Source organism: Varanus komodoensis, unplaced genomic scaffold, assembly GCF_004798865.1.
Source record: "Varanus komodoensis strain SLA01 unplaced genomic scaffold, ASM479886v1 scaffold1, whole genome shotgun sequence".
Taxonomy (NCBI): Eukaryota; Metazoa; Chordata; class Lepidosauria; order Squamata; family Varanidae; genus Varanus; species Varanus komodoensis.
In genome coordinates, this window is record NW_025335268.1 from 73,714,633 (window position 1) to 73,741,019 (window position 26,387).

The following is a 26,387-nucleotide window of genomic DNA, read 5'->3' on the forward strand; positions in this document are numbered from 1 at the left end:
GATAAGATTGAGAGCAGGAGAATTAGGTAGCCACTTTGAGGTCATTGGGACAAAAGTGGGATATAATGCAAATAAATACATAAAGCTAGCCAGGGACAAGTCCTATTGGACACAAAGGTGAAATGCAAGGCCTGTCATGCCAATCGAAGTATTCTCAGAACAAGGCCAAAAGTATCTGCTGCCCTGACAGCCTCCCCCAGAAACTGGCTGTGTCAGTAAACATGGCGGTCACTTGCACCAACCCACCATTATTTAGGTTAGTCCTCATGTCAAACAGGCCACTGCCATGGGTCGCCCTGGCCGAAGTTCAGCACTGCATCATGCTAGCTATCAGAACACCCAAAATGGGCGCTTCTTGATCATTGTGAAGAGGCAATCCTATGCAAGTTTAGACACTAAAAAGGCCTACAACTCCCCAAATGCCCCAGACCACTGGCTGGGGCATGCCGGGGGCTGCAGGATGGTCTGGGACACAGTGGGAGTTGTAGGCCTTTTTGATGTCTAAATTTGCATTGTACCTTAAATGTGTGTTGGCAATGCCACTATACATTTATTTGTCATTGGTTCACTCTGCTTTTAAAATTAAACACTCTGCTTTTAAAATTTTTAAATTACTGCTTTTTCACATTAAACTACAGGATAGAAAGCAATCATTAGAAAATGGATGGAATATACGTGAAATAAAACTTTACAAAAATGTAAAGAGCAGCTTCTGGAAACATAAACAATGCAAAATGACAGAATACTTTAAAATAGTTCCAGTAAGATCTGATACTTTACTGGCCAAACGCCTGGAATGACTCTTGAAAACACATTAATTCATTAATTTATTAATTTACAATATTTACATATGGCTTCTCAAATCCAGGAAAAGATGGAGAAATGGTAATAATGAAAAAGCAGATTCTTAAGCATGTTGTTTGAATGAACTACCATGTCTGTAGGAACTCACGAGCCACCAATGTGGCCAACAAGAAGCAGCAGGAAGTCCTCTTTCAACACTGAGGCATACGTTTTCCACTTCACATATGTTAATGGAGGACTAGAGTGCTCCAGTCCAGCTGGAACTTCAGTTGTTCAAACTGCAAGATTCACAACACTCCTATGCACCAGTTTCTAGCCTTTACCCTAATGTGCTAGTTTTCTACATGCATGGATTTGTACCTCTGTCATGTGTGCCCCCATCCACAGCCTGAAGTGCCACAGACCCAGCCCAGGGTGGCAACCTCAGGGAGCCTTAGGCAACCCAGGCTGAGGCAAGCAATCTTTGGTGCACAAAAGCCAGTGTCAGCTTCTCTGTGGCCCCGTTTTCAAGTATACTGGGCATTTCCTGAGAATGTTGGCTACTTGGCAGATGAGAAGATAGAAGAAATAAACAAACTACAAACAGACAGTGCCCAGAAAGGTAGCAAAAGCTCCCTCCACAGTCTACTCAGGCTTCTGAGGATGGGGAAAAGTTGGGAGGTACAATAAGCCGGTGAATTCAAGCCAGTCTTTGTTTGCAAGGTGGGCACAGCTGTAGCTTGCTGGTGCCCTCCTTCTGCTTCCAGGACTCCATGCAAGAAGCCGTGCCTGCATCCCTTCTGCCCTTTAGTTCAGGGGCCAAACCACCACCCCAGGCCAAGGCACTAGGCCAGATGATGTCAAGAGGAGGGGGCATGTCCCCCTCCCATGACATCATCCACTCTACCCACTTCTTTTTTCCCCACACCAAGGGAAGCACAGGGCGCTGCACTGCTCTCTGCACGGAGGGGGAACCTTGGGCTATTTCTGCTCTCCAGCCAGAGATAAATAAGGGATTTCCTTTTGCACTGCACACCCTGCAACTGGGAAGTAAATTGTACAAAGGTGGGCCTCCTTGTTTTCTCGTCTGCTTTGTGAACTGCCCAGGAGCTCCGGCTGTTTGGTGGTAGTTATTAAATAAACACCGAAATAAATAAATAAAACCCGAGGTAGAAGGCCAGGGGGTAGGCTGGGGGAGAGGGAGGGGTTCAGAGGGCGTGCCCAGCACTCTTCTTGCCATCCATGCAAATTAGGAGGCAAAGAGGGCCATGCAGAGAGGTGCTGGTGTGATTTAGCACTGAGGGAGAAGTGGCTATGAAGTGGAAGGCAATCAGGCACCTTGGGTGCTGCTGCCGCTGTATCCAGCATGAAGGCCATGTACGGCTGTTGGTTTCTTGCAAGCCAGAAGTGGACCGTGAATCAATACGAGTCCTCTCTGGATAGAAGATCTCCCCTTTCTTTCCTTAGCTTAACCAGGGATATAGATGCACACCAACGCTAACCAGGGCTCCCCACTTGACTTGAGTTTGAAATCAGATTTCAAGCTAATCTCATGTTAAAGGAAGGGAGGTAGACCTCATGCAGGAAAGATAGAGCATGCAAGCCTGTTTTGCAAAGGGCAGCCTACAAGAGGCCCAGATTCCCTCTGCACTAGCTCCAGCACACATTGAAATAGTAGCTTGCCATTTCTGAAGTGCTTAAAACCTCATACAAAGCTTTAAAGCCAGTATTTTTACCTTTACTCTCCCAAAGAAAGGATCGTTGTCCGTTTCCATCAGGTAGAATGCGTAAGGTTTCTTGCATGCTTCCTGGGCAACATTTTTAAGTCTGAAATGTAGTGCGTTGCACAGTTCATTGAAGAGGTGCTCGTAGGACGCTGCCCTCCCAGGGCAACTTTTCTCAGGAGCAACTTCTGAGGTAGTTTTTAGATCTCTCCCTTTGTTATTCGTCAGCCTGTCATCCAACATCATCACCCTGCTCAACTCAGCAAACTCGTCCATGATGACCGAGATATTGCCTCGGAAATCTTTTAGCTTATTATTGTAAGTTAATTTGTTGAGATGGAAAGGAGTAGTCGAGCTCTGTCCTTGGCACTGAGCTCTAGCAGCACTGCTCACTGAATCCTGCGTACAAGTGACAGGGGGCCCCTGAAATGAGTCAATGAATCTGTTGCTTCTGGAGTACCAGTGGGAAGCACGAGGTTTGGGGCCTGGGTTCACAACAGTTATCAGAAGTGGACTTCTGCTTCTGGGTGGTGGACTTGAAACATCTGTATCTGGTACCTTTCGCAATGGTAATGTTTCTGCTATTACCTGAGGTGAAAAGCCTTTTGTAAAGGTATCAGTAGAGGTAGAATATTGTGGGTTCTTCAGGACTTGTTTCACCTTATAATGGAAACGCAAGCACTCCATATCTAAAGTGTTCTGAACAGGGTCATTCAAAATTCTCCAAGTCCGATTCAAGGAGTGTATGAATCCCAACTCTCCTGTGAAACTGTCCTGCCCCTTGGAAGAGTGAAAAGTTCTTGTTTTCTCTTTGTGCTTCTTCGTTACAGAGAAGTTGATATAATCCTTTAGGAGGCCTGGCTGATTGTCAGTCTCTAGCAAAGGTGAGACAGACCTATCATCTTCTTTAAATGTAAAATGCCAGTCACGTTTCATAGCTTCACGTTCAGCAGCCGACCCTTTCTCATTTTCTGGGTACATCCAATCACCATTCGTACAGATGTCCTCGTCAAGGTCCAAGTCACGGCTGTAACCGCCTCCTGGTGCCACAGCGGATCCCCTACAAGAACTCTTAGACCCACTCCCATGACACGGATCTTCAACCACTTCTTGGTCACCATCCACAGAAAAGGATTCTTTTTCCCAGCTCATATTTGTATCTACAGCTCCAGCAGGTGATGTTTCACCAGTTGGGGACACTTCGGGACCCTCCAGACTCCCTCTTGTGTTCTCATGCATGGCTGAATCAGACCCTTCAGAGGAATGTTCTTTCTGGCATCTGGCTGGCACAGTGGCCAAGATTTCTATGCTGACCCCCTTGAACTGGACTTCCCCCTGGGATGCAGATGCATCATGGCTAGCTCCTCCTGGGCCAGCATCACACAGCATGGGAGTGGTGGAGCGGTCATCCATGGATGATACACCTGGCTGTGCCAGTGGGGAGTTGCAGTCTATGCTTGCTGTGTCCTTCTCGGGCCAATCTGAGCTACATGGGCTCAGATGAACATCCATGTCCATGGAGGCGACTTCCTCCTCTCGAAGAGGACTTCTTGCAGACATACCCGCTGGACCAGATCTCACCCTTCCATGCAGCACCAGAGGACACTGCCCCTGCTCTTGCACAATGGCTCTCTCTTGGTCAGCAAAGGTGCTCAGCTGCTCTAAGCATTCACCAGCCATCCATGTTGGGTCAGCCTGGGGCCAAGGGCCCATTGTGCAGCTCTCTTCGTCACTCTCAGGAGGGGTCACACACTCCAGGGTTATGGAACTAATCCAGTTTAAGTCTGGATTCTCCTTAGCAGAAGAGTCTTCACCCTCCACAGCCGCGGCACTTACTGTGTCTATCAACTCAGAAACAACAGCCTTGGTATCTTCTGATACAGGAACTCCAGTCGAATTTAATTCTTTGTCCTCAGATGCAACTGCTTGAGTTACAGAAGAGGCTCCAGCATTCCCAACACTGACACAAAACATTTCCTTTTCTGAGTTAGCGTCAAGCTCCATACACTCTAACCCCAAGTGTTGAGATTCCTTTTTGCCTTGAGAATCTTTCTGTAATTCTGGCACTGGTCCTGTCTTCGGCACCTTGTGTGTGACTGTCCTGTGCTGAACTTGGTGTAGCTTATCTGTGTGCACAGGAGCCATGTCAGGCAGGACTACCTTATTTTCCTGGTGAGCACAGGAATCCTCAGTCATACTGGCTTGCTCTGGAAGGGCAGCACTTTTTGTCGCCACAGCAGGAATGCCTTGGCTTCCTGACAATTCTGCTATCTTGTTCGATGGTGTATGACCACCAGGGGTAGCCTGCAACAGAGCTGCATCAGCTGGGATATTTTCTTCCTCTGCCTGGGGAACACAGGACTCACAGACCCAATCCATATCTTCTGCAAGGTTTGAGGCTGACATAACAGTATCCTCTTGGTTTTCTATAGATTCTCCTTGCGCAGACATACCATTTTGCACTTGGCCATGTTCAGAAGTGTGTAAATCGGCCAGATGAATGGATTCCTGGGAAATATCTTCAATGAAATCCATTAGATTTGGAGATACAGGAAACCTGGTTGATTCTGCTGGGTCTTTGGAGGCCTCTGGGAATTCTTTATTAGGAACAGTATGATGGACAGGACTAGCATGTCCTGAAATGGAAGCAGCCAGATTTACTCCTTGGTTTTCCGTTGGAAGACAGGAAATATCAACCACACTAACCGGGTCTGCAAACACAGGAGTTGTCTCTGGCACAGGAGAACCTTGGCTCCCTGCTTCTTCCCCCTGGGCTGCTCTATCCTTCTGTAGCTGGAATAATTCAGATGTCTGCGTGCAAGCCAAGTCTGCCGAATTTATTCCCTTACCCTGCTGGAAGACATATGCATTTGCATCCATGCCTGGTAGGCCTGGTGATACGGGATGTTCATCTTCAACAGCCTTGTTGTCAGTCCTTGGCAATTCCTCTGCTTCATCCAGGGCTATCTGATGAACTGGGCTAGCTTGGGGTGGAACTGAATCAACCAGGTGCTCAAACCCACCTCCTTCCAAGAGGCAGAAACCCTCAATGGAGTCTGTTTGGTTCCGAGATGCAGAATTTCGGGGTGAATTTGGGGCTGCAGAATCTGACTGGCTATCAGGCAATTCAGAAAGTATAGCAGGCGATGCAAGAGAGCTGAATTGGCTGTCACAACCTTTCAAGGCCAAGTCAGATGCACCAGCTGTTTCTCGTTCTTCTGCCACACTAGTTTCTTCTGGGAATTCTCCATTCTCTTGATCCAGGTCGAAATCCCGGGGTTCCACATCGGCATCATTGCTTTCTGAAAGAGCGAGATCAATGGATTCCCACTCAACACTTTCACCATCTGCATCTTCTTCATCCATGGGGATATCCCGTGGCGCTCTCACTTCTCGGCAAAGACTTTCATCTTCCCTGCAATCTGCATTTGCATCTAACCACACAGCCTCAGACATATGGAGCAATTCCGTGCCAGTCGTCCGGTGGTTCTCCTCCCCCTCCTCTGCAGGAGGAGTGGCACTGTTTATTTTCCAGCTCCCCACGGAAACAGCAGCCTTGTTGCTTGCTATAGGCTCTTCGCCTGCCGAACCCCCTGGAGGTTCAGCACATATCACGGCAGCATCACTCTGGGAAGCTTCCACGATATTAATGGCTCGGTTTGCTTCTGCCATCGTATCAGTTCTATACGCCCAAGGCCTCGAACACCCGTTCCTGTGTACATCCAAGGCGTTTACGTTCAAGCTTTCACCAGAGAGAGCAGGATCCGTCGAGCATTCTTCTTGTTCCTCCCCAGACACCACCTGAAAATGTTCAAGTTTCAAGTGTTCAGTGAGACTGACAAAATCCCCAGGGTCTTCAAAATCTGCAAGCTACCTGAGGACAGTCAAAACACAATTGCAGAGCAGTGCAAATGTTTACCAGGCATTACTAGAAGACCTGCCTGGAGCTGAACCAACCTCTTCCACCTTTCTAGTCCCTTCAAGACTCACTTAGACATGTTTACTGTAGAACAGGCTCCACAATCTGTCATCCTCCCAAACAAAATGCAGTCTTCTGGGTATGCACTGCAACCTGCAAGGTGCACATGCCAGGAAAGGAGCAAAAAGAAGGGTTTTCCCATGGGCCCTGCCCTACTGTTATGTCCACCTGTTCTAAAACACTTTTCTAACAACAGGGACATGACAAAATGAATGCTGATACTAAGGAGGCCACTTCCTGTGTCATGATCAACCAGTGGAAATACTAATTCTTCCAATGACAATACTATTTCTTTCTGTTTCACCTTCCTTAGATGTCCCCATTGCCTTTAAAACCTAGCACCAGGTTCTCTGGGATGTGCAAACATTTGCCACAAAAATACAAGCAGTCTGTTGAATAAGAACTGTAGAGAGAACTCTACAGAGAACTGTAGAGTTGGACACAGGGCGTCCCAGGTACCTGGAATCTCCAGGGAAGGCTGGGAAAGACCCATCTCTGAACATTTTAGAGAGCTATTGCCCATCTGTGTTGAAAATTCTAGGACAGTTCCTCTACTCCTACATCCATGAAAGTGGCAGAACTGAGGAGTGGCTGTCAATAACAGTTACGCTGAACCATACCAGAATGTCCATCTAGTCCAGCATGATGCCTTCCACAGCGACCAATCAGAAGCCTGTGGAAACCCAACAAGGCCAAGTGTGTATTTATCATTTTGGGTGCCACTACTCAGGTGGCCCTCTCCCTTGTAGCCTCCTCCACGAGAGACATCTGGAGGAGGGCCTGTGAACATAACCTAACAATCTGACCAGGTCTATGCTGGAGGAGAAGTCCCTTCAGATACTCTAGCTCCAAGATATTCAGGGCTTTAAACATTAGCCACACTTTGAATCGAGTCTGGAAATGGACTGGAAGCGATGGCAGGCTAGGAACCAAAATGGCTCCTTACAGCTGCTGCATTTCAGGCCACAGGCCGTTCAGCATGGATTGTGGTGAGAAACATCAGGAGCAGGAGATGCCTTCTAAACTTCCCAAAGACCTCTGGTTGGCCACTGCAGGGAAACAGGATGCTGGGCTGGATGGAGCTTTGGTCTGATCCAGCAGGCGCTTCTGATGCTCTTAACTAAGCCAGTTTTCCAGCACACAGCTGCTGAGGCAGCCACCAAGGGGCTACTGCAACAGAAAGGACCACTGATCGCGACAGGGAGAGAGGAAGGGCTCTTCCTACAGCTTCACTTGTTCTCAGATAAGTCTGTTGTGCTGCAGGCAACATTCGCACATCTCGAGGTCTTGGTGAACCTGTTGTCCCAGCACTAACGCAACAGCACTGGACTTGCTGGCCTTTTCCTCCCACCCTTGAGCTCTGGGGGGTGTGCCGGGAGAGGCCAGGAGGTGCCAGCAGCTCATAGTTCTGCACTCCTGGGCCAGCCTGGGTGTGATGCAGACCCAGGGGCTGGAGTGGTAGCCTTTCTGGACATTAACAGGCCTACAGAACACATCTGCCAAGCCACTTTAGAAACCTGACCCAACACTTCACTCCTAAGGGATATCTTTGCCAGAACTGTGAGAGACTTACGATCTTAACCTTAAATCTTAACTAGGTTTCTGTATGCAGTGCTCCAACTTTGCCTAACAGGGCAGGCTCTATAGTCCCTAAGCTTTTCTTGCTACACAGCAACAAGTGTTTTCCGGTGGCCAATCACTTGCAAACAATTCCCAGTCCTCACCAGCTGCCTAAGTCTTCACCCTGACAGCTGGCCTCAGCAGATCTCCCCATGTCTTACCTTCTCAAAGGAACCCACAGCATCTTCAGAATTGTGGGCCGTGGCATGGCACTGCTCCTCCATCGAAGGCAGTTCCCTGGATTCCTCCGGGTTGATAAGGGGGGTTTCATCCTCTAGGCAATTTGTAGAGGATAGCTCGTTACATGAGAGGGGTTTCTCGGAGGGAGACACTGCTCTCTCCTCCACATCACTGGGCATGTGGTTAGCATCGGAAAAAGAGTCCGCAGGGCATTTCTCCAAACTGTAAGACCCCTCGCAGTCGTCCGTTAGTTCTAAGGGATCCACAACACTGTTCAACGATACATACTTGGCAGGGTTGCTATGTTCAACCACTTTCCTTACAGTAGGAGATTTGAAGGGCTTGCTGTAAAACAAGGCCACCCACATGTGAAGGATGAGCTTCATTTCTTCCACTTCATCGGACCGGCTGATATCCCATGGCCTAAACAGGAAGCAAGAGCAGAATTGCTTATTTTCCCTTCAAGGGCTCACAGCACCTTTAAGGTTTTTTTGCAGCTGAGTGGATAAAAGTACAACACACTGCCTCAGGTGTAAGTTCTCAGGTCCAACAAAGGACAAGGAACACTTTCTCCCTTGCTTGGGCAGCCACCTGTTTGTGAGATTCAACACAGGGCTGCCTGGAACAGGGCATTCTCAAGGGTGATGCCATCAATGCAATTATACAGAAGCCGGGGAAGCAGTATAAAATTGGTTTCTCCTTCTAAGTGTGGAAGAACTGGCTCTGTTTCATGCTTCGATGTTGCCTATTTTTTGGATGCCATGGGTTTTTTGGTTGTTTTTGGTGAGTGTGCTTTTAAAAATTGGATTACGGGGGAGAAAGCTAGCAGTGACTACTAGCCAGCTGACTATGTGCTCCCTCCTTACCAGAGGGGGCATGTCTGCATGCACCAGTTGCTGAGGAGCTTGGGCAGGAGGAGGTCTTGCGTCCATCCTGCTGGAGGGGTCCTGTGTGCAGCTGGTTTGCCTCTGTGTGTATGGACTGCTGGACAGGATGGACCTTTGGTCTGATCTAGCAGGGTTTTTCTTATCTTCTAATGGTTCACCCCTTTAGAGAGAATGTGTGTGCAGAATGTTGCCCCGTTGGTCTGAACCAGTAGGGCACCTGACATTAAAGCTTCTTCCCAGGTTAGTTCATGGCTACCTGAGCCACTGCTAGTAAATAGATGCTCCTTTCTAAACCCTCATGCAGGATAATACATCTAGTGAAACAAAATAAAAACCCTCCAGGATCCAAAGTGAAGCCATGTCCAGTCAGGCATTTAACTCCCTTCACAACTGAGCTGCAATAGTTGATACTTTCAGAGCATAACTAAAATAGATTAAGGGAGCAATCCTTTCGTTTCCCGTTTTCCTAGCTGGCTGCATGCTGAGGACTGCAAGCCTTTGTTCTGCATAAGCATGCACAGGACCAGGCCTATGTGCCACATCTCCATCAAAGATCCTGCCCAGCTTCAGTTTATCCAATCTAACTTCTGTTTTAGCTTTCACCACTAACTTTAAATCAACACCGATTCTTTCAAATCTTTATTTCCTGTGCTCCGAAGTGAAGCCACAAGCACAGATAAGAGTCTCTTCAGACTTTCTCTTCAGAAACAATCTATGGCAGAAGCCCAGGAAGAAACGCTTTCAATAAACAGTTTGAACTCGAACAATGTAAGGTGCTGCCTTGGATTTCAGAGCTTTGTGTTCCCTGCTATGACTGGCTGTTCCATTTGTCATCTGTTGCCTCATCTTTCGATTTTTTTTTTTGGGGAGAGAGGCAGGATGCCCAGCAGGTGCCCTGCCCTGAAGCTACAGTCCCTCTCTGAGCAAGGAACAGGACTTGTGTTGTTTTGTGCAAGATCCCAAGCTGTAAAGCAGGAGTCTTTGTTTGGATGTCCTTAAGCTTCTTCTCCATTTCCAGTAAAATGTTTTAATGCCTGGCTTCTTATTCCTCAGGCAGCTTTGACTCTCTAGCATGTAGCTCTGATTATTTAAAAATGTCAACAATTGCTAAATCGGGCAGGAGGAAAGGCAGGAGGGATGGCGAAGGGATGTCCCGGAGCGGGCTAGAAATGACAAAGAGTGACTCCTGCTACAGGGTACAATGTTGCCTGCAAGGCACACAAGGCTGCCACCAGCCCTGCTGCAGCAGGCACACTGCTGCTATCCAGCAGTGGCCAAAAAAGGAAGAAACCAGCAACTCCTCACTGATCTTTGATGTCAAGGCTCAGTGGAGGCTTATGAAGGAGAAATTTAATTCAATTTGTCCTTCACAAGCCTCCTTCCATTGCGGCTTGCTGTCAAAACCCGCGTACCTCCTTGCAGCTCTGCGCCCTTGTTTTAAAGGGAGATGCTAAGAAACTTTCCATCAAAGAGAGCTGGTAGCCCCTGAAGACAGCAGCTCGCAAGCCACACTCCTGCTCATGCTTTGCAGGGCTCCCAACAATGCCAGCAGCCATGGCATGGGAAATACCCAGAGAGAAGTGGCACCTGCCAGCCAGGGTCCAGCCAGAGGCCTGTCCCATGAGGGCTCTGTGCTCTTTGAGAAGCAGACACAGATAGGGAGAGACAGTATGGTCCAGGGCACATGCACTGCAGGGAGACCCAACCTTTGGGGGCACATCTGGAATTCTAGGACAGAGTATTTACAAGATGGCTGTCATAGGGAAGAGCTTCCCCATTTGCAAAATGGCCACTCCATCACAAAACACCCATTTCCTGGAAGACAAAATGCAGAGGCTAGAAGTAAATTTAAAAATAGCTTTTAAAATCAGGGAGGTACATTGGAAGCACACAAAAGACCTCCAATAGCACAGTTCATCACCATCATCATCATCATCATCTGCTATTTGCTCCCTGTAATCTGCCCATAGGAGGAACACGTCCTTCTCTCTGTACTCCCTGGATCTGCCTCCTTGCTCCCTCCCCAACAACCCAACTGTGAACTCAGCCTTTTTAGGACTGGACAAACCAGGCAGGGTGAGGGTGATGCTCAAGCAACAGGCCCAATCGCAGACTGGAACAGTTTTAGCGTTTATCTTTCTAAACCTGAAAATCACTTACCCATGCACAGCCCGAATCACGGTTTTCTCTAAGGAATTATTCGTGTATTTGCTATCAAAACTGAAGAGGTATTCCGACTCCCACTGGAAAGTAACTTTAACAGTTTTGTCACAAAAGGCCACTTTATGGGACTTGGAAAAGTCATCCTTCAGCCTCGCAGCCATGATGGCGGAGCGCAGGAACGGCACGTAGTTCTTAAACTGCTTGTGGGGATGGCAAATGTTCTCCTGGTGCCGAAAAGGAAGCACTTTCCCAACCAAGGGTCCGGATTTAGCATTCTTCAACCCATTCTTAGCACTGGGAGAACCGAGGGCTCCTTTCTTCAAAGACTCTGACACTGGAGAGGCATATGAGTGCTCGGAAGAAATCAGAGAGTTCATGCTGGAGTCAGAAAGATCCCCGGCCTCTTTTGGAAGAACGATATGGGGCTTGGCCGGGCCAGCCCTCCCCTTTCTGCTAGAACTCACACGGCCTCTCTCCTGAGAGTGAGAACGAGATTCCACACTGAGGCTCCCTTGCCCAGGAGACACAAGGGACTTTTGGCACGTTTTGCTTGAAAGGGAAATGCCTTTCCACTTCTTTGTGGCTCTGTGATATTCATGGTCAGAGGACTTGTGCAAAGGCTTCCCTCTCTGCAGGCGACGGCGATCCCGTGATGGGCTGAAGGGCAAGGAAGGTTTGCTGCTGACGCTGACCAAGGGAGTGTTGCAGGAGCTCAGCGCCAAATCAGCCAGCATGTTCAAGGCATGGGAATCGCACTCCTCACTTTTCAGGGCCGGACAAGCATCCTGTCCCACTGTTCTTTCACCTGCAGGATCATTCTTATCCCCAGCCTCCTGCTGCCTTTCCACTGGAGCATCATCCATACTGTGGCGGGCACTTTTCCTTGAGACTTAATAAGAAAAAGAATATGCATCAAAAAGGCTTCTAAGGTAGTCTGACTGGGGGGTGGATGGGGAAAGCATTAGAAGGTAGGGAAAACGTCCGAGTGCTGATCTGATCAAGCCAGGATTCGGAACACCAGTGCAGCCAGGAAGGGCCCCATGTGAACTTGGGATAGTCACTCTCGCTCTCTCACCTCACCTGCCTTACAGGGCTCCTGTGCGGATAAAATGTGGGGAGGAGTCTTGCAGACTGCACTAAGCTCTGAAGATGATGAGCAAAATAACAAGGTTCACCTCTGGACAAATACAGAGCCAGTCAAACTTAGATGGCTGCCACTCCCACAGAGCTTTTGCTAGCAACACATGTGGAACAGCCCTGAACTCAGGAAGGGCTACAGGGGCTAGGCACCCTGGCTCTGTGCGCTGACCCACTTGAGCCAAGGCAATAGGGCTGGCTATCAGGGGCTACAGGCATGCCACTGTATGCCACTCAACGCAGGATTCCAGGTAGCATAGCTCTGTGACACACGTTGAATGGTGCTACTTCACGTGTGTCCTAATTTGGAGCCACTGGTTGGCCACTGTGTGAACAGGATGCTGCACTAGACAGGGTTTGGTCAGATCCCGCAAAGCTCTTCTTAAGTTCTTGTATTCTGCACGCGCCCTTGGGCTGCGTTCATATGGAACTGTAGGAACAACGGTTGGATGCAGGCAGCAATATACATACACAGCAGAATGACAACCAAGCTGGTAATGACGGCTCTGAATCTGCCCTGAAGGAGGGCCTGGTAACAATGATTTTTACAGCTCGTTAACACCCTTGAGAAAATTCTGTACTTTAGCTCCACTGGTTTTGTGAATGGAGCAATGGTGTCAAAGGTGCAGAATTAGAAGTAGCTGTTCTCAAATTCTCCTTCACTTTCACCTATTGGGGGTTTATTCCACCTTTTAGTCCAGTCCACATTGCCTTTTCTTACATCATCACCACCATCACCCCACCTATTTCCACTACTGGGACTCAAGGCAGCTTACAACATTAAAATACGGTAAAATGTGTTAGGTTAAAACATAAATAGGGATGCACAGAGGTGAACAGGGCAAGGAGCACTTTAATCCCTCTTTCCCTGTCCTGGTGGCGACTGCATCAACCAGGTCCAGGATCCTTCCCCGTTCCTACAGGATCAGGACTTCATCCTCAGTCCTAGTTTTCAGAATGGACAGAACAGCTACAGTGCATAAGGGGAGAACAGGGGCAGTGCCGCCCAACAACTAAAGCTAGGTGGGGAGGGATTACAGATTATGTGACTTAGCCCACTTTGGGCTCTGCCCTGTCACCACCCCTTTTGGAGATCCAGAACTCTTCCCCAACCCCAAAAGCAGGATCCCCAGAATTCAAGCATCACAAACTCACTTTGCTTCATGTCCATTCTCTCCTCGCTTTTAACCTTTGCCATCTCCCTTTTGAGTTTCAAGAGCCGGGGCTTTTTAACTTCTAGGCCACTGAGGCCCTCAGAAATGGATGTGGCTCTCGAGGCCAACTCACACCTGGATCTCTGCACAAATTCGGCAGACAAAACCTCAGCACCTTGGGAAAAGAAAGGCCGTTTGAGAGGAGACATCCAGCTGGTTGCATCATGGCTAGCATTTATGATACCACCCCAGGCAGCGCTGCAAGGAAGCAATGTGGTCCCTGCCCCAGAGGACTTGCAGTTTTCTGCATCCATGCTGCTCCAATCCAAAGACGATGCACTCCATGCGCAGAGCCCAGTAGAGCCCCTCCCTGTACCAATACGGCATGTTTGAAAAACTCCTTCTGCACACTCAGTCTCTAGCTCATCTTCTAAAAATTATCACTCTTTATTTAAAAAATCTAGTCACCAAATCACAAATCCATTATGCAATCATTTGTATAACTGTACCCTTATTTTTAAACATTATACACCCATCAGCCCCCCCCCCTTTGCACGAAGAACAGGGCAGACCCACCCAGGCTGCAGAAGACCCCAACAGTTACATCTCTATACAGTTACAGGCAGGTTTTCATTGGGCACCTTCTTTCCTCCCACCTCTCCTTATGTAAATGAAGCACAGCAGAAATCACCTGGAAGATGCACCAACAGGTATTCCCAAGCTATTTTATTATTTATTTATTTAAAACATTTATATGCCGTCACCACATGCCTCGGCATCTCGACCAAGCTACCTATTGGTCAGTTTGCCTTTCCCTTTGGAGGTACCCCTCAGCCCCTTAGAAACACTTGGGCTCTTTGTCTTTGAATGGAATGCAAAGGGCAACAGACCACTGAAGCTGCTTTGGTGAGTTACCCCTTGCAATTTGATAAATAACCTTTCCTGATGACTTTATCTTTAAAACAACAAACTATTTTTAAAGGTGTTTAAAGGAAGTCCTGAAAAAGGAGCTAGTCCCTTTCCATTTATCAAAGCCTGTCCCCTGCAGGCAGGATAAGGGGTATTTAAAAGACACTGGAGAAGGGGAGGCACCACCTCTAAGAATAAAAGGTGTCTTGCCACCTGTCCTACTTCACAGGACTGGAAGTACAGATATATTGGTTTGCTGCACTGCCCTTCCATCACTGATGGCATCCCACAAAATATTAAACATTATAGTAAAAGAGACATTTTTCAAAAAGGAAAAACACATCACCATACACATCTTTAAAAGGTGCAAAAGCATTCTCTGCCAAGCTGCACTTGATTTGGTTACAAAGCACAAACAAAATACCATCTTGAAACAAATCAAATGAAACTATGTGCCCAGAATGGACTTTGCCTGGTACCTAAAATACAGCAAAGGTACAATGCTATGCATGTTTTGATGGGAAACAAGGCCAGGGCGTGCTGGGAGTTGTGGATCATTTTTCTGTTTAAACTTTCACATGGTTGCCCCCTTAAGGCAGATCCGCCTTGGGAGAGAGGTACATAACGACTGCAGAAAAAGCCCCCCTCCTTCTCTCTGTAGTATCCTTTTGCCTAACCTCCAAGAGCAGCATTACAATCTCAGCAGAGATCCTTCAAAAACTGTTCTCAAAAGTTTTAGGGCAAGGGTCTGCAACAAGGCACCCAAAGGGGCTTCCAATAATACCCATGAAGCAATCCAGTCCTTGCCTCCTGCAAAGTTGCTGCTGCTTTTAATAAAAATCTTTAAAAATATTAGGACACCAGATGGATCAGCTGTTCGGTAGCAAGTAGGAAAGGGCTGCTTTCTACCCCCAACCCATTTTGTTCAACCTACCCAGACTGTTCCCCTTCTGCCTACTTAGAAAGGGGGGAGTGACAAAGAGCATGGGGGGGGGGGAGAAAATAAAAGGTGGCAAATGGGGGAGGAGAGCTACAAAAAGAAAATGGGGTGACCCCACCTATCATTGGCTTTGTTCCTGTCCACCTCCATTTGCCCCAAGTAAATTATTCCAAAGGGGATGCAGCCTTCCAAAAGTAAAAGGTTTTCCATAGGACTCACCCCTCTTCCTCTTTAGCGGATTCTGAAGGTTTTTTAATTTAAGGGTGGGCTCATTAGAATTGACAGGAAGCCCTGGATTTTTTGAGGATGGAAAGGAGGGAGTCATCTTTTTCTTCTTGGCTTTCTTCCTCTTTTTGTTGCTCTCCATGATGCATAGAACTTTCAGTGGAGACCATTTCTTCCTCGCACTTCCCCCAAGCAGCCGGCTGGATTTCCTCTTACATCGCTGCAAAGTCCGATCCCCTGTCTGAATAATTTTCACAGGAGAATCTTTGCTAGGTGGATTCGGCTGTGTAGCACGCCGCGGCCGTGTGGCTTCAGCAGCCTCTGGGGGGCTAGCAGAAGGCAAGGAGTCCAGATCTACACCAGAGGAAGACTCAGCCTCTTGCACACCACCTCCTCTGGGAGGTGGAGAACTGTCATTCAGGCAAGCAACAGCCTCTGACATTTCCAGGGTATAGTTCTGAGACTGAGACAGGTAGAATCGCAAGTGATTAAAAGAGGCTGGGGGACACTTTTCAGAAAAAGCATCTGGGTCTGGCTTCTCCAGATCAGAAGAGAAGGGCGAACAGCTAAGGTTGCCAAAGACTGGTTGCATATCCTTTTGCAGCTTTGCAAATTCCTCAATGTGCAGTTTCACGAAGGAGCAAAGTGAAGTGCCACTGTCCAGATTCTTGGCAGCTTCTACCAACGCATGGCAAAGTCCTGGCAAGGCCAAAGTGACTTGGAAGGATCTCTCATCCTCTCCATGTTCACAGTTCAGGTCATTTGCTACCAAGAAGAAATAGAGTTTTCAGAAAACATGCATTTATCAAAGTAGTAACAAGTGCTTCACTGCAACCAGAGAAGTGAAGGACCTTAAACATTTGGAAAGGCAGCAGGAAGCGCAATGAAACTTCATTTGCAGTTTCTAATTGCTCTAGAGAGAAAATCCAGGTGAAAGCCATACACTGGACATCACATACCTGAGGAAGGTTTATTTCAAAGCAAGTTCCAGAGTAGCTCTGCTAAGCTGCAGCAGCAAATAGAAGAGATTTTTGTGGCAACTTGAAGCAGGAGTGCAGAATTCCCAGGCCTGGGCCAAGCCCTGCTCTACTAGACTTTGGCATTCCCAAAAGACCATGGCCCTCCAACTGGCCTCTCTCCCAAGGCCGCCCATTGTCTGGGGGCTTCCTGGCTTCTCTGCAGCTTTTCCTCCATTCCAAAGGGCATTAGAGGCACTTAGCAAAGAGCTTTGAGATAAAATATGCTGATATTTTGGGAAGCTTCACCCACCTCTTTAAACTGCAAACTAGAATGCAGCCCTAGAGCATTTCCCCAAAATGGAATCCAAGCCTCAGGCTGAGAGAATTTTTGTACCCCTGCCTTATGGACTGGAAGGATAGCATGCATTTTCATGCAGTTTGCTTCCTCAGAGGCCAACTTGAAGGCAAGGTTGGAATCTTTTCATTGTGGTGCACCGGGCATACAATGGGATGACGGTACTGCAAGCCAATATATTATTTCTGAAAATGGCCCTGTGGCAAAGCAGCCAATGGCTTTGCTACTCATCTAGGAATAGCGCCCACTGCAGCACCACTGAACGAAGTGCGGGGAGATGGAGAGAGCACCATTCCCTGGTTGGAGCCAGGTGGCCCTCCCACCCACGGCACCCACATGCGTCCTTACCCCTGCTGAGCATGGCTTTGCTCTGCTCAGCCTTCAACTAGAGCTCAGCAGGCAGGGGGCAAGGAATAGCACATGGACCTGCCGTTCATTTCCGATCCCTTGAAGGGTTGAATTCAACTTGTATGTCAAGCGAAGTGGTTCTACCTGTTAAGCGCCCCGGCCTTGGTGACGAGATTAAAAACAAAGCCTGAAGACATGGAGGTTCCTCTGTCTTGGAATCTGTGGAGAGACAGTGCAGTGCTCAGCATTATAGATTTGGCTCTCCCATGAAAAGCATGTATGCAGAGAGCTTTTGTCTTACTCTGGGTTTAAGACCATTCATACTTACCTTTTTCTTTTACCAGGGCAGAAGAGGCAAGTAAGAGGAGAACTCCCTGATCATTTAAATACTTGACAAGTGCCTGCAAAAGAGAGAGATACAGTAAATCTGACACCTTTTTCTGGTTGAAAACAGTGCAGTCCTGAATCAACCCTGCTTTGATCTGCCAGGGCAATGCTTGGAGTTCTTATTTGCTGTACAAGTTTATAATGTAAGTGTGTATGTTTAATCTCCAAAATGTTCCAGGCACCCTGCATGAGGTCCATCTCATTTTACCCCCACCCCCCACCCTGGCTCAGTCAAGTCTGTTAAGACTCCACAGCAAGTTTGACTGGTCCAGAAGGACCCAACCTGCTGGGGAGAAAGGATGCAATACAGTCAGCCTCAACTGGAAAAAGGATGCAGGACTTTTCCTGTGTCCCCACCAAGCCCTTCCTGGGCCAGATGCAACATTCTCCATAATGCCAGGGAGTGCTTTTGTTTCACCCTCACCACTTTTCATTAACAGCTAATGTAGAATATTATCTGGCATCTGCAGCAATTAGGGCCTCAAAGCATTCCACACACATTATCTTGTTGCAATCTTCACAACAATCCTGTGAAGGAGGCCAGGGCTATTACTACACAGGGGTGTGTGTGGGTGGGGGGGACTGCCTATGGCTAGTGTCTGAGTTCATTATGGAGATGATCTGTGAATGAGGGACTTCTTGGCTCCCGCTCAGTATCCCAGGAATGCCTCCGGGCAGCGCTGACAATCCAAAGCAGCACTTCTGCCATTTCTTCCTTAGTGTATTTTTTTCTGTTAAGATTAAAGATGGAAGAGGTGGTGGGAAAACACTGGGCAGGGGGCAGACTGAAGACAAAGCTGTCTCAATCCCTATAAAATGTGTGACTAAGACACTGCGAGTGAATGACAGAAGCCAAACTTGGAAGCCTCCTGACTCACAGCAGCCCTAGCTGTGCTGCCTGCTCACTCTGAGCCTGAACATAAATAATAACAATTAAAAAAAACAGCTCTCCCTGGAACCAGCTGGTCATGTGTGGTTCTTCAAAATTCATTTAAAAGGCAACCGTGGAGAATGCCTCTGGATGAATCTGGTTTCACTTTCAGTACAAGTAGCTACTTTCACTTTTAGCGCTGCTAGATGCAGGAGAAAGAAAAAGAGAAAGAGAAAGGCAGGCAAGCGGGTGGACCTCGCTCCTCTGAGTCCGCACGTTGCTGCTCCTCCTGGAAACTGGCCCTTCTTTTGATTGTTTCTTGTGTTATTTTATTTAAGTTTTTAAAGAAAAGTTTGGATTTGGAGGCATACCACAGTCGTGATAGCATGGGCATGTTTTGTGCACCTCTGTGGCCTGGCAGTGAGAGTGCTGGACTGGGAAGCTCACAGAGTGACTTTGGGCCAGCCACAAACCCTCAGCCTCACCTACCTCACAGGACTGTTGTTGTGAGGATAAACTCGAAATTAGGAGAAACACAAATGTAATGTAACAATGCTAACACCCTACTTTAATATTATAACATAATCTTCCTCTCCAATTTATCCTTACAACAACCTTGTGAGGTAGATTAGGCTGTGAGTGAGTGACTAGCCCAAGGTCACCCAGTGAACTTCATGGCAGAGTGGGGACTAGAACCTGCATGTCCCAGGTCCGCAGTACAACTCTCTCACCACTTCACTCACTGGCTCTCCCCACTGAAATGACTGGGCCTTAACACTGCTCAGCTTGGCTGAACTGTGCACTCCACACTCACACATTTTCACCGTGACCACTCAAATAACTATTACATCAGCTAATTGTTAGTTAAAAAGGTAAAGGTTTCCCCTTGAGGTGAAGTCCAGTCATGCCTGACTCTAGGGGACGGTGCTCATCTCCGTCTCCCAGCCAAAGGAGCCAACGCTGTTGCCTGCCCACCGAAGTGGCGCCTTTTTATCTACTTGCATTTGCATGCTTTCGAACTGCAAGGTTGGCAGGAGCCGGGATGGAGCAACAGAAACTCACCCCATTGTGCAGATTTGAACCAGTGACCTTTCGATCAACCAGCCCAGCAGCACAGCGGTTTAAACCACTGCGCCACCTGCAGTTACTACATATTAATTCATAACCTACACACTTATATGACCCATGCAGCTACTTCTACCCGTTAAATGGCAGTAGGCCCTGGCCTTCACAAGTTTCCCAAGAATGCTAACATTCTGAATAAAGTCCAGGTCCAAAAAGAACTTAAAAAGTGGAATAATGCTCGGGTTTATTTGCTAAGAATATTTAGTAGGCCAACCTAACTAACAACCATCCACAAAAAGCTTGATAAATCACTCCTGAGTGGGATGGTGTAATCTGATGACCTGAAAAAACTGGGGCTTGGACCCAATGGCCTTCTTGGCCCCTTCCAACTCTACTATTCTATGATTCTATGAGCTTACCAGATCTTTTTCTTTTAAACTCTGTATTAACTGATCCACTTTCAATTCATTTTGATTTAATATTTCTACTTCATATAAACAGAACCAAATTCCTTGATAGCAGGCTGCAGAGAAAAGAAACACTTTTAAAATTGAAGCATTTATATAAAACTCTTCAAATGTTCTTTTGTACATAAGCTCAGCATACCATGTGTTGCATAATACAGCTGCAGTCATTTGAAAACAAACACTGTCAAACAGAAAGCAACAGGAGTTTAAAAAAATACACTGAGTGTTACTTTGAATGAAAACAGGGTATTACCGAAGCAATGTCTTATGCTTTTTTATTCCAAAACTTCAGAAAACACGTTTGATTTTTCCAGAAAGCTGTCATCTGCTCTCTCTCCTCTACCATTGATAGTCTTTGCTAATGGGGAGTGCTCCAATAAAATGGGAGCTGGCCACAGGTTCTTCAAGTTCTCAGATCTGAGATTGAAAACACAGCTGCAACCTTGGAGACAGGCCTAGCGCTTGGATTCCCTCTCTCACCCGCCTTGCAGACAGCGCTTAAAGAACCATGCTGGCTGCTTCTCCGAGGCCTTAACAGAGATCCTGAAGAATGGGACAGGGGAGAAGGAAACCAAGGCCACTTGACGCAACACGTCCTGGTGGCGCACCAGCCCCCATCCCTTCCATCCTGCATGCTGCAGCTAGTTCTCCAAAAGCGGGCATCTAGCTGACTTGCAGGGCGGAAAGACCAGGGAAGCAAAGATGCCCCCTGCACCCCCCTCTTCCTTGCATGGAATGCCCAGGAGTCTCCATGTCTGGAGGATTATGGTCATCCCAACTGGCTTGCAGCTGTTCAAGTAGCTGTAATCTACCATGGCTGCAGAAAGGTTCACCCCTCAGGGGCTGCACTGTAGGGTGGCCGGGGCCGAAGGAAAAGGGGGCAGGTCCAAAATACCAACTTGGTTTTGCTTATAGCTTTTCCTGCCGGTAAAGAAGTTTTTGCTTCTTTCAACCTCTTCTAAAAATAGGGAAATCTGCACAGCTAGGAAATCACCAAACTCAATTGAGGGAAAGGTGGTGTTGGGGCCATCAAGGGACGCCCTGGTGGGCTGGATATGATTCTTAGAGCAGAGGTTCTGCAACATGATATATCCCATGTCCAAAAGGTGGGTTTCCTTTCAGGTGGATGACTTCTAGCCATCCTTCCTGTTAAGAGATGAATTCTCATACCTTATGGAGAATGAAACTGGAATAGCAGAATCCTACCCCCAGTGGTAAATCATTGCAGTAGCTTGCTTATTTCCCCATCAGGGTGGAAGCAGGAGGGGCCTTAAATCAGCAAAAGGCTGCACGGGGAAGGCTAAACCCTACAAGTGGATCTTTGAAGTTCCAATCCAATACCCCCTGCATCAATCCTTTTAATTACAACACAATTAGACAAGATCCTAATCCCCCAGCAATAAAACTTTTTTCATAGATAAGACTGCATGGGATGGTGTAAATTGGTGACCTGCAACAGCAGGGGATTGGACCCAAAGGCCTTCTTGGCCCCTTCTAACCCCTCTATTCTATGACTGAAGTGTACATGTTAACAAAGGCGAAAAGGGACTTTATGAACAATTGAAGAAAAATCACAACAGAATAAAAGTAATACTTGTCACACATAGCCCCCATGCTCAGGCAAAGAACACCCTCCCAGACAAACTACTGACCGCATAAAAAGAAAAACTAAACTAGTCTCTCTCTTCAATGCTACTGATCATTCTGATCCCTTAAAACTGTACCTTCATTATTTGCGTAACTGCTTTTCTGAAATGCAGCTTCAGGGAACTTTTTTCTCAAGTCAGATACACCCACAACGTGCCTGATCTCTAGTCTGGCTGGTCTAGCAAAATGAGAAAGCGGGCGGTTAACAGAGTCAAGGCATGCCTCAAGCCTTCCCAGTCCATGACCCTCTTACAGCATCACAATACATTCGACCCACAATGCTGTAACACTCAAATTGCCTGTAATTAGAAATGAAACACCAGCATGTTTAACATTTTGTCCAAAGGAGGATCTTGACTTGTGGCTCCCAAACAAGTGTATATGTGTAAAACAAGAACAAACCCTGGTTTGTGATCCTGGCTGTACTAGCCATTTTCTGGAATCTGGGCCTAGAGTTCCATGAGAATGCAACCAAGATGTTGGACTACACAAGGCTGAAAGGCAGAACTAGAACTGCAGCAGTTTCCATGTCGCACAAAGGCCAAATGTCTGCATTTATTTATTTATTTAAAACTTTTATATGCCGTCCCTTATGCATAGCATCTCAGGACGGCTTACAATCATTGCAATATTAATGCTAGGACTAGCCAATCCAAAATCCCATGCATTCACAGCACCTGCTCATTACATTTTTATTTCAACAAGCCTTCCTCGATTGACCAGCCTCTGTTTTTAGTGGTATCTGTTTTTTCTTTTTTAAGCATATTTTAATTGTAAATAAAGTTATTATTCACCTATAAATTCATTTATTTGTAAATAAATAATCAATATAAAAATAAACACTTAAATATTGTGTTTTCTTCTGTTGATCTTTTATTGTGCACCACTCTGGAATCTGTTTAGATGTGGAATGGTATATAAGCACTGTAAAATTTAAAAACAAAGGACCCACCATTCTAAGATGCAGTAATGGCTCTTTTTGGATAATGTCATTTCAGAAATCACTAGAATTGCAAGCAAGCCTTCCCCTCTTTCAGTGAGTAGGTTTGTTCTTTACCTTCAGGTGTGAATAATGGATATGCAGAAGAGGGATTCGCAGAAAAAGCGCTGCAATTTGTACAAATGCTATCATTCCACCTGATGGACTCGTGGGCTTTTCTCCAGGTCAAAACTATCCCCATTTTGCAGTTGGCAATCCAAGCCTTATGCATTCCCAGCTGGCCAACCTCTCCTGGACCCTCACTGCAGATCTACCCAAGTGAAAAGTACTAGACATTCTGAAACCCTATATAAATTAGACACTCAGTTGCCTGGCACGTTCTCTTCCCTTCCCGTCCGCTCTTCTACTGAAGTCAGAGGAATGAGAAATAAATATACACACTTACAATTGCGATGGGATTGAGCCACTTAATGGTGACCAAAAGACAGTGTCACACAGTCGCTGCTCATGAATGAATAGCTGCCCTTTCCAGGCACGATACAGCACTAAAGGTTTTTGAAAAGACAGTGTGGGGAAATATATTAAATTAGGATGAGAGAATAGGGCAATGCCTTAAAAATGCAAGATATCTGGAAGCAGCCAAGGGAGCTCTTACCTTTGGTCTTACATTCAGTTCTTTGTTCCGGGAAGGGCGAAGGGAGAAAGAAGGGGAAAAAAACCTGGCTTTAAACAGAGGAAAAAATGAAGCAGAACTGATTTATTTTATATATTTAAAGCTGCTCACCCACTCTTGTGGTTTAATGGCGGCATTCTTTGAGGCTCGCAACACTGAGGAATTTTAGTTACATGGAGCAGATCTGCCAGCGATCTTCAGCAACACCACAGTCAGAAAACTCATGTAAGCAATGCTGGAAAAAGCATAATAAAAGGACAAATAATGCTAAGAGAATGCATAGCCCTTCCCAAGCATCCAAAGTACTTTCCAGATATAAGCTCTGTCAATTCAATGCCACTAACAGCAACCCTGAAAGGTAGGCCAGTATTACAACCCCACATTGCAGATGGGAAGCTGAGGCATGATTTGCCTATGGCCTCCCTGCAAATTCACAGCTGATGCAAGATTTAAAGATGAGACCTCAACAGGATGACCATGGAAGTGTATGCCTTGTAAAGATGTGCGCAACAACACATCTGCCCACAGGTGTATGTAAACAACTACAAAGGTGAAGACTCAAAAAAACATAAATCTGAATTCAGGAAAAGAGTATTTTTCCATGTTTGTTCCAAACCCATTTTTATTTTCCAATGAAAAATTGGAAAATGGGGATTATGGAGTATTTTCTTGCAGATAAATTTATTTATTTAAAGCATTTGTATGCCACTCAATTGTGCCACAGGACCTCTGGGAGGCTCACAACTGTAAGACACAATGAAAACTAATCAAAACACATTAAAATACAATGGTAATAAAATACGGACAAAAATACAAAACAATAGGTTGAGTGGCATTAACTAGTAAAATATTTTTTTAAAGAAAAGTCTTTGCCTGGCGCTGAAAAGAACACAAGGGAGGCGCCAGGCGAATCTCCTTGATGAGAGCATTCCAATATGGGAGCAGCTGCAGAAAAGGCCCTTTTCCTACCAGTCATCCCTCTCACCTCCCTAAGGGATGGCTAAACTGTTTCAGTCAAGGTGTTGGTATATTTACTCACTCTAAATGTTTTTTTTAATCATGTAATACATGTTTATGTAAGATTAGATGCAGTATCAGCTCCTTGCTTTCCTGCACAGTGAAGTCAAACAAGTCCTGAGCAAAAACAGTGCCATGGTTCAGTCTCCCCACCATTTTTCTACTGCTCCTTTTAGGGGGCTGAATGAATCACATCTGCTTAGCGCTGAGGAAGAAAGGCCTTCAGCAGCCATCAGCATCCTGGTTTTATTAATACTGATAATTTCCAGCTTTCAGCTTTTTTCCCTGCACCTCATAAAGTGGCAACACCAAAGAGGCTCCCTTTGTTTTAAACCAAAGTTTTGTTTCAACAAAAATTTTAAAAAGTAAATTCATCGGTTTGTATTGATGGTTGTGATAAATTAGACTATACTTTCAGGATGCCAAACATGATTATTTTAGGGAATTCAAGTTATATGTAATATGTTTTATTTTACTAAGGTCACAAAGTGACTTTAAATTGGTGAATGGTGCTAAAATCACTCCCCCCACCCCCAAGTTTCCAAGACTTTCTGGTTTTTTTCCCCAGGATCTCAAAATTTCTGGCAACTTTGCATCACTTATCCTCAACACAATGTCATCTGCAAAGGTGAGTCTATCCATAGTTGGGTTGGGTTTTACGGAAATTCATTGCTTCTATGTGATTTAGCAGAGAGGAAGCCAGCACACAACCTGTGGTCAATTCTTCTCCAATCAATCAGTCAATCAATCCAGCCCTGAGATGATGGCAAAAAGTCCTTCACCAGGTGAGAATATCTTTGAGAACAATGTCTTTTACGCCTACAGTTGCACCCCTGCACTGTCACTAAAATTAGGGGCCATGGGCCAAATTATAGCTGGTTGCATAGAAAGGGGCAAAACACAGAGGGAGGAGGAAAGGCTGTGCCATGGGCCAGGCCACATTTTGCCACTGTGGCCAAAACACAAACTAGTTGGAAGATACTGAATCAAAGCAGTAAAAATTAATATTCATGATGATAATGCCTTAAAGAGGAAGTTGCTCTTTTTCTCCACGGATTAAAGGATACACACACATACAATTTTTATTCATTTAAAATTATTTTTAGGTCACCTTCATGCAAGTTATACATTAAGGGCCCCCTGAATTTCCCTGAGGGGCAGACCCCCCAACTCACACACACACAGGCCTCCTGAGATTATGGCTCCAGTCAGAGGCCACAAACCTTAACACAGTTTAGTCCAAGCATCCATCTTGCACATGGCCAGGGGTTTATTGCCACGTGACTGGGCCTAACTGGATAAGGTCCCATGCTCTGTATGTCTATTTATTAGATTCATAAGGAATGAATATTTTCGCACAAGGAATGTGAGGCAGTTCACATAATCCTATTTTCCATTTCATCCTAATAACAGCCCTGTGAGGTAGGCTAGACCAAGAATCAGTGACTGGACAAAAGTCACCCAAGGAGCTTCAGGGTCAAGTGGGGACTGCAACCTGCATCTCCATAGTTCCTGCCCAATGCTCTAACCACTGTACCACATGCCCAGTAAGTGTCAGCACAATGCACTGTAAATCCAGTGAGAAGCAAAAGGTCCTTCTCAATCTGGGTAACTCCTTTGCATGGTGTGACAAAGATCAAGTCTCCCTATAGCCTGCAATAAATACAAACTGAAACCAAAACTGCTAAACAACGAATCTCCTATTTCTCCTGGAGGTGAAACCCCACTCAAAGGAACAATATCCAGTTGCTCAATAAAAGTTAAATTTTACCTCTGCTTTGTTAACAGAGCAGGAGAAAAATGAAGGCTTCCTCAAGTTCTTTCTTGGTACAGGCACTCACTTCCTTTCATCCGGAGAAAGCCTTGTCCTGTATTAGAAAGAGGCATCAGGAAATACTGAGCACTCGAAAATGAATCCCAAGTAACCTCAATTATAGAGAACATCCTGATGGGTCCT

The 26,387-nt window shown here is 46.3% G+C and overlaps 1 protein-coding gene across 2 annotated transcripts in view; it reads right to left on the bottom strand.

Annotated features, from left to right (window-relative positions):
• Nucleotides 1-26,387, bottom strand: part of TASOR2 (transcription activation suppressor family member 2) — a 49,171-nt gene that overhangs the window by 11,024 nt on the left and 11,760 nt on the right. Inside the window, exons 2-14 of one of the 2 annotated variants that reach the window (XM_044428943.1) lie at nt 26,202-26,298; nt 23,525-23,648; nt 23,396-23,415; nt 23,186-23,285; nt 21,878-21,978; nt 20,106-20,209; nt 17,692-17,764; nt 17,508-17,582; nt 15,696-16,466; nt 13,629-13,802; nt 11,334-12,225; nt 8,268-8,709; nt 2,520-6,308 (exon numbers count right to left, since the gene is read on the bottom strand). In XM_044428943.1, coding sequence (XP_044284878.1) covers nt 2,520-6,308; nt 8,268-8,709; nt 11,334-12,225; nt 13,629-13,802; nt 15,696-16,466; nt 17,508-17,582; nt 17,692-17,764; nt 20,106-20,209; nt 21,878-21,978; nt 23,186-23,285; nt 23,396-23,415; nt 23,525-23,550 — 6,567 coding nt within the window. In that variant the 5' untranslated portion in view covers nt 23,551-23,648; nt 26,202-26,298. The remainder of the gene's footprint in view (nt 1-2,519; nt 6,309-8,267; nt 8,710-11,333; nt 12,226-13,628; nt 13,803-15,695; nt 16,467-17,507; nt 17,583-17,691; nt 17,765-20,105; nt 20,210-21,877; nt 21,979-23,185; nt 23,286-23,395; nt 23,416-23,524; nt 23,649-26,201; nt 26,299-26,387) is intronic. The other variant, XM_044428950.1, reaches the window with a different exon arrangement.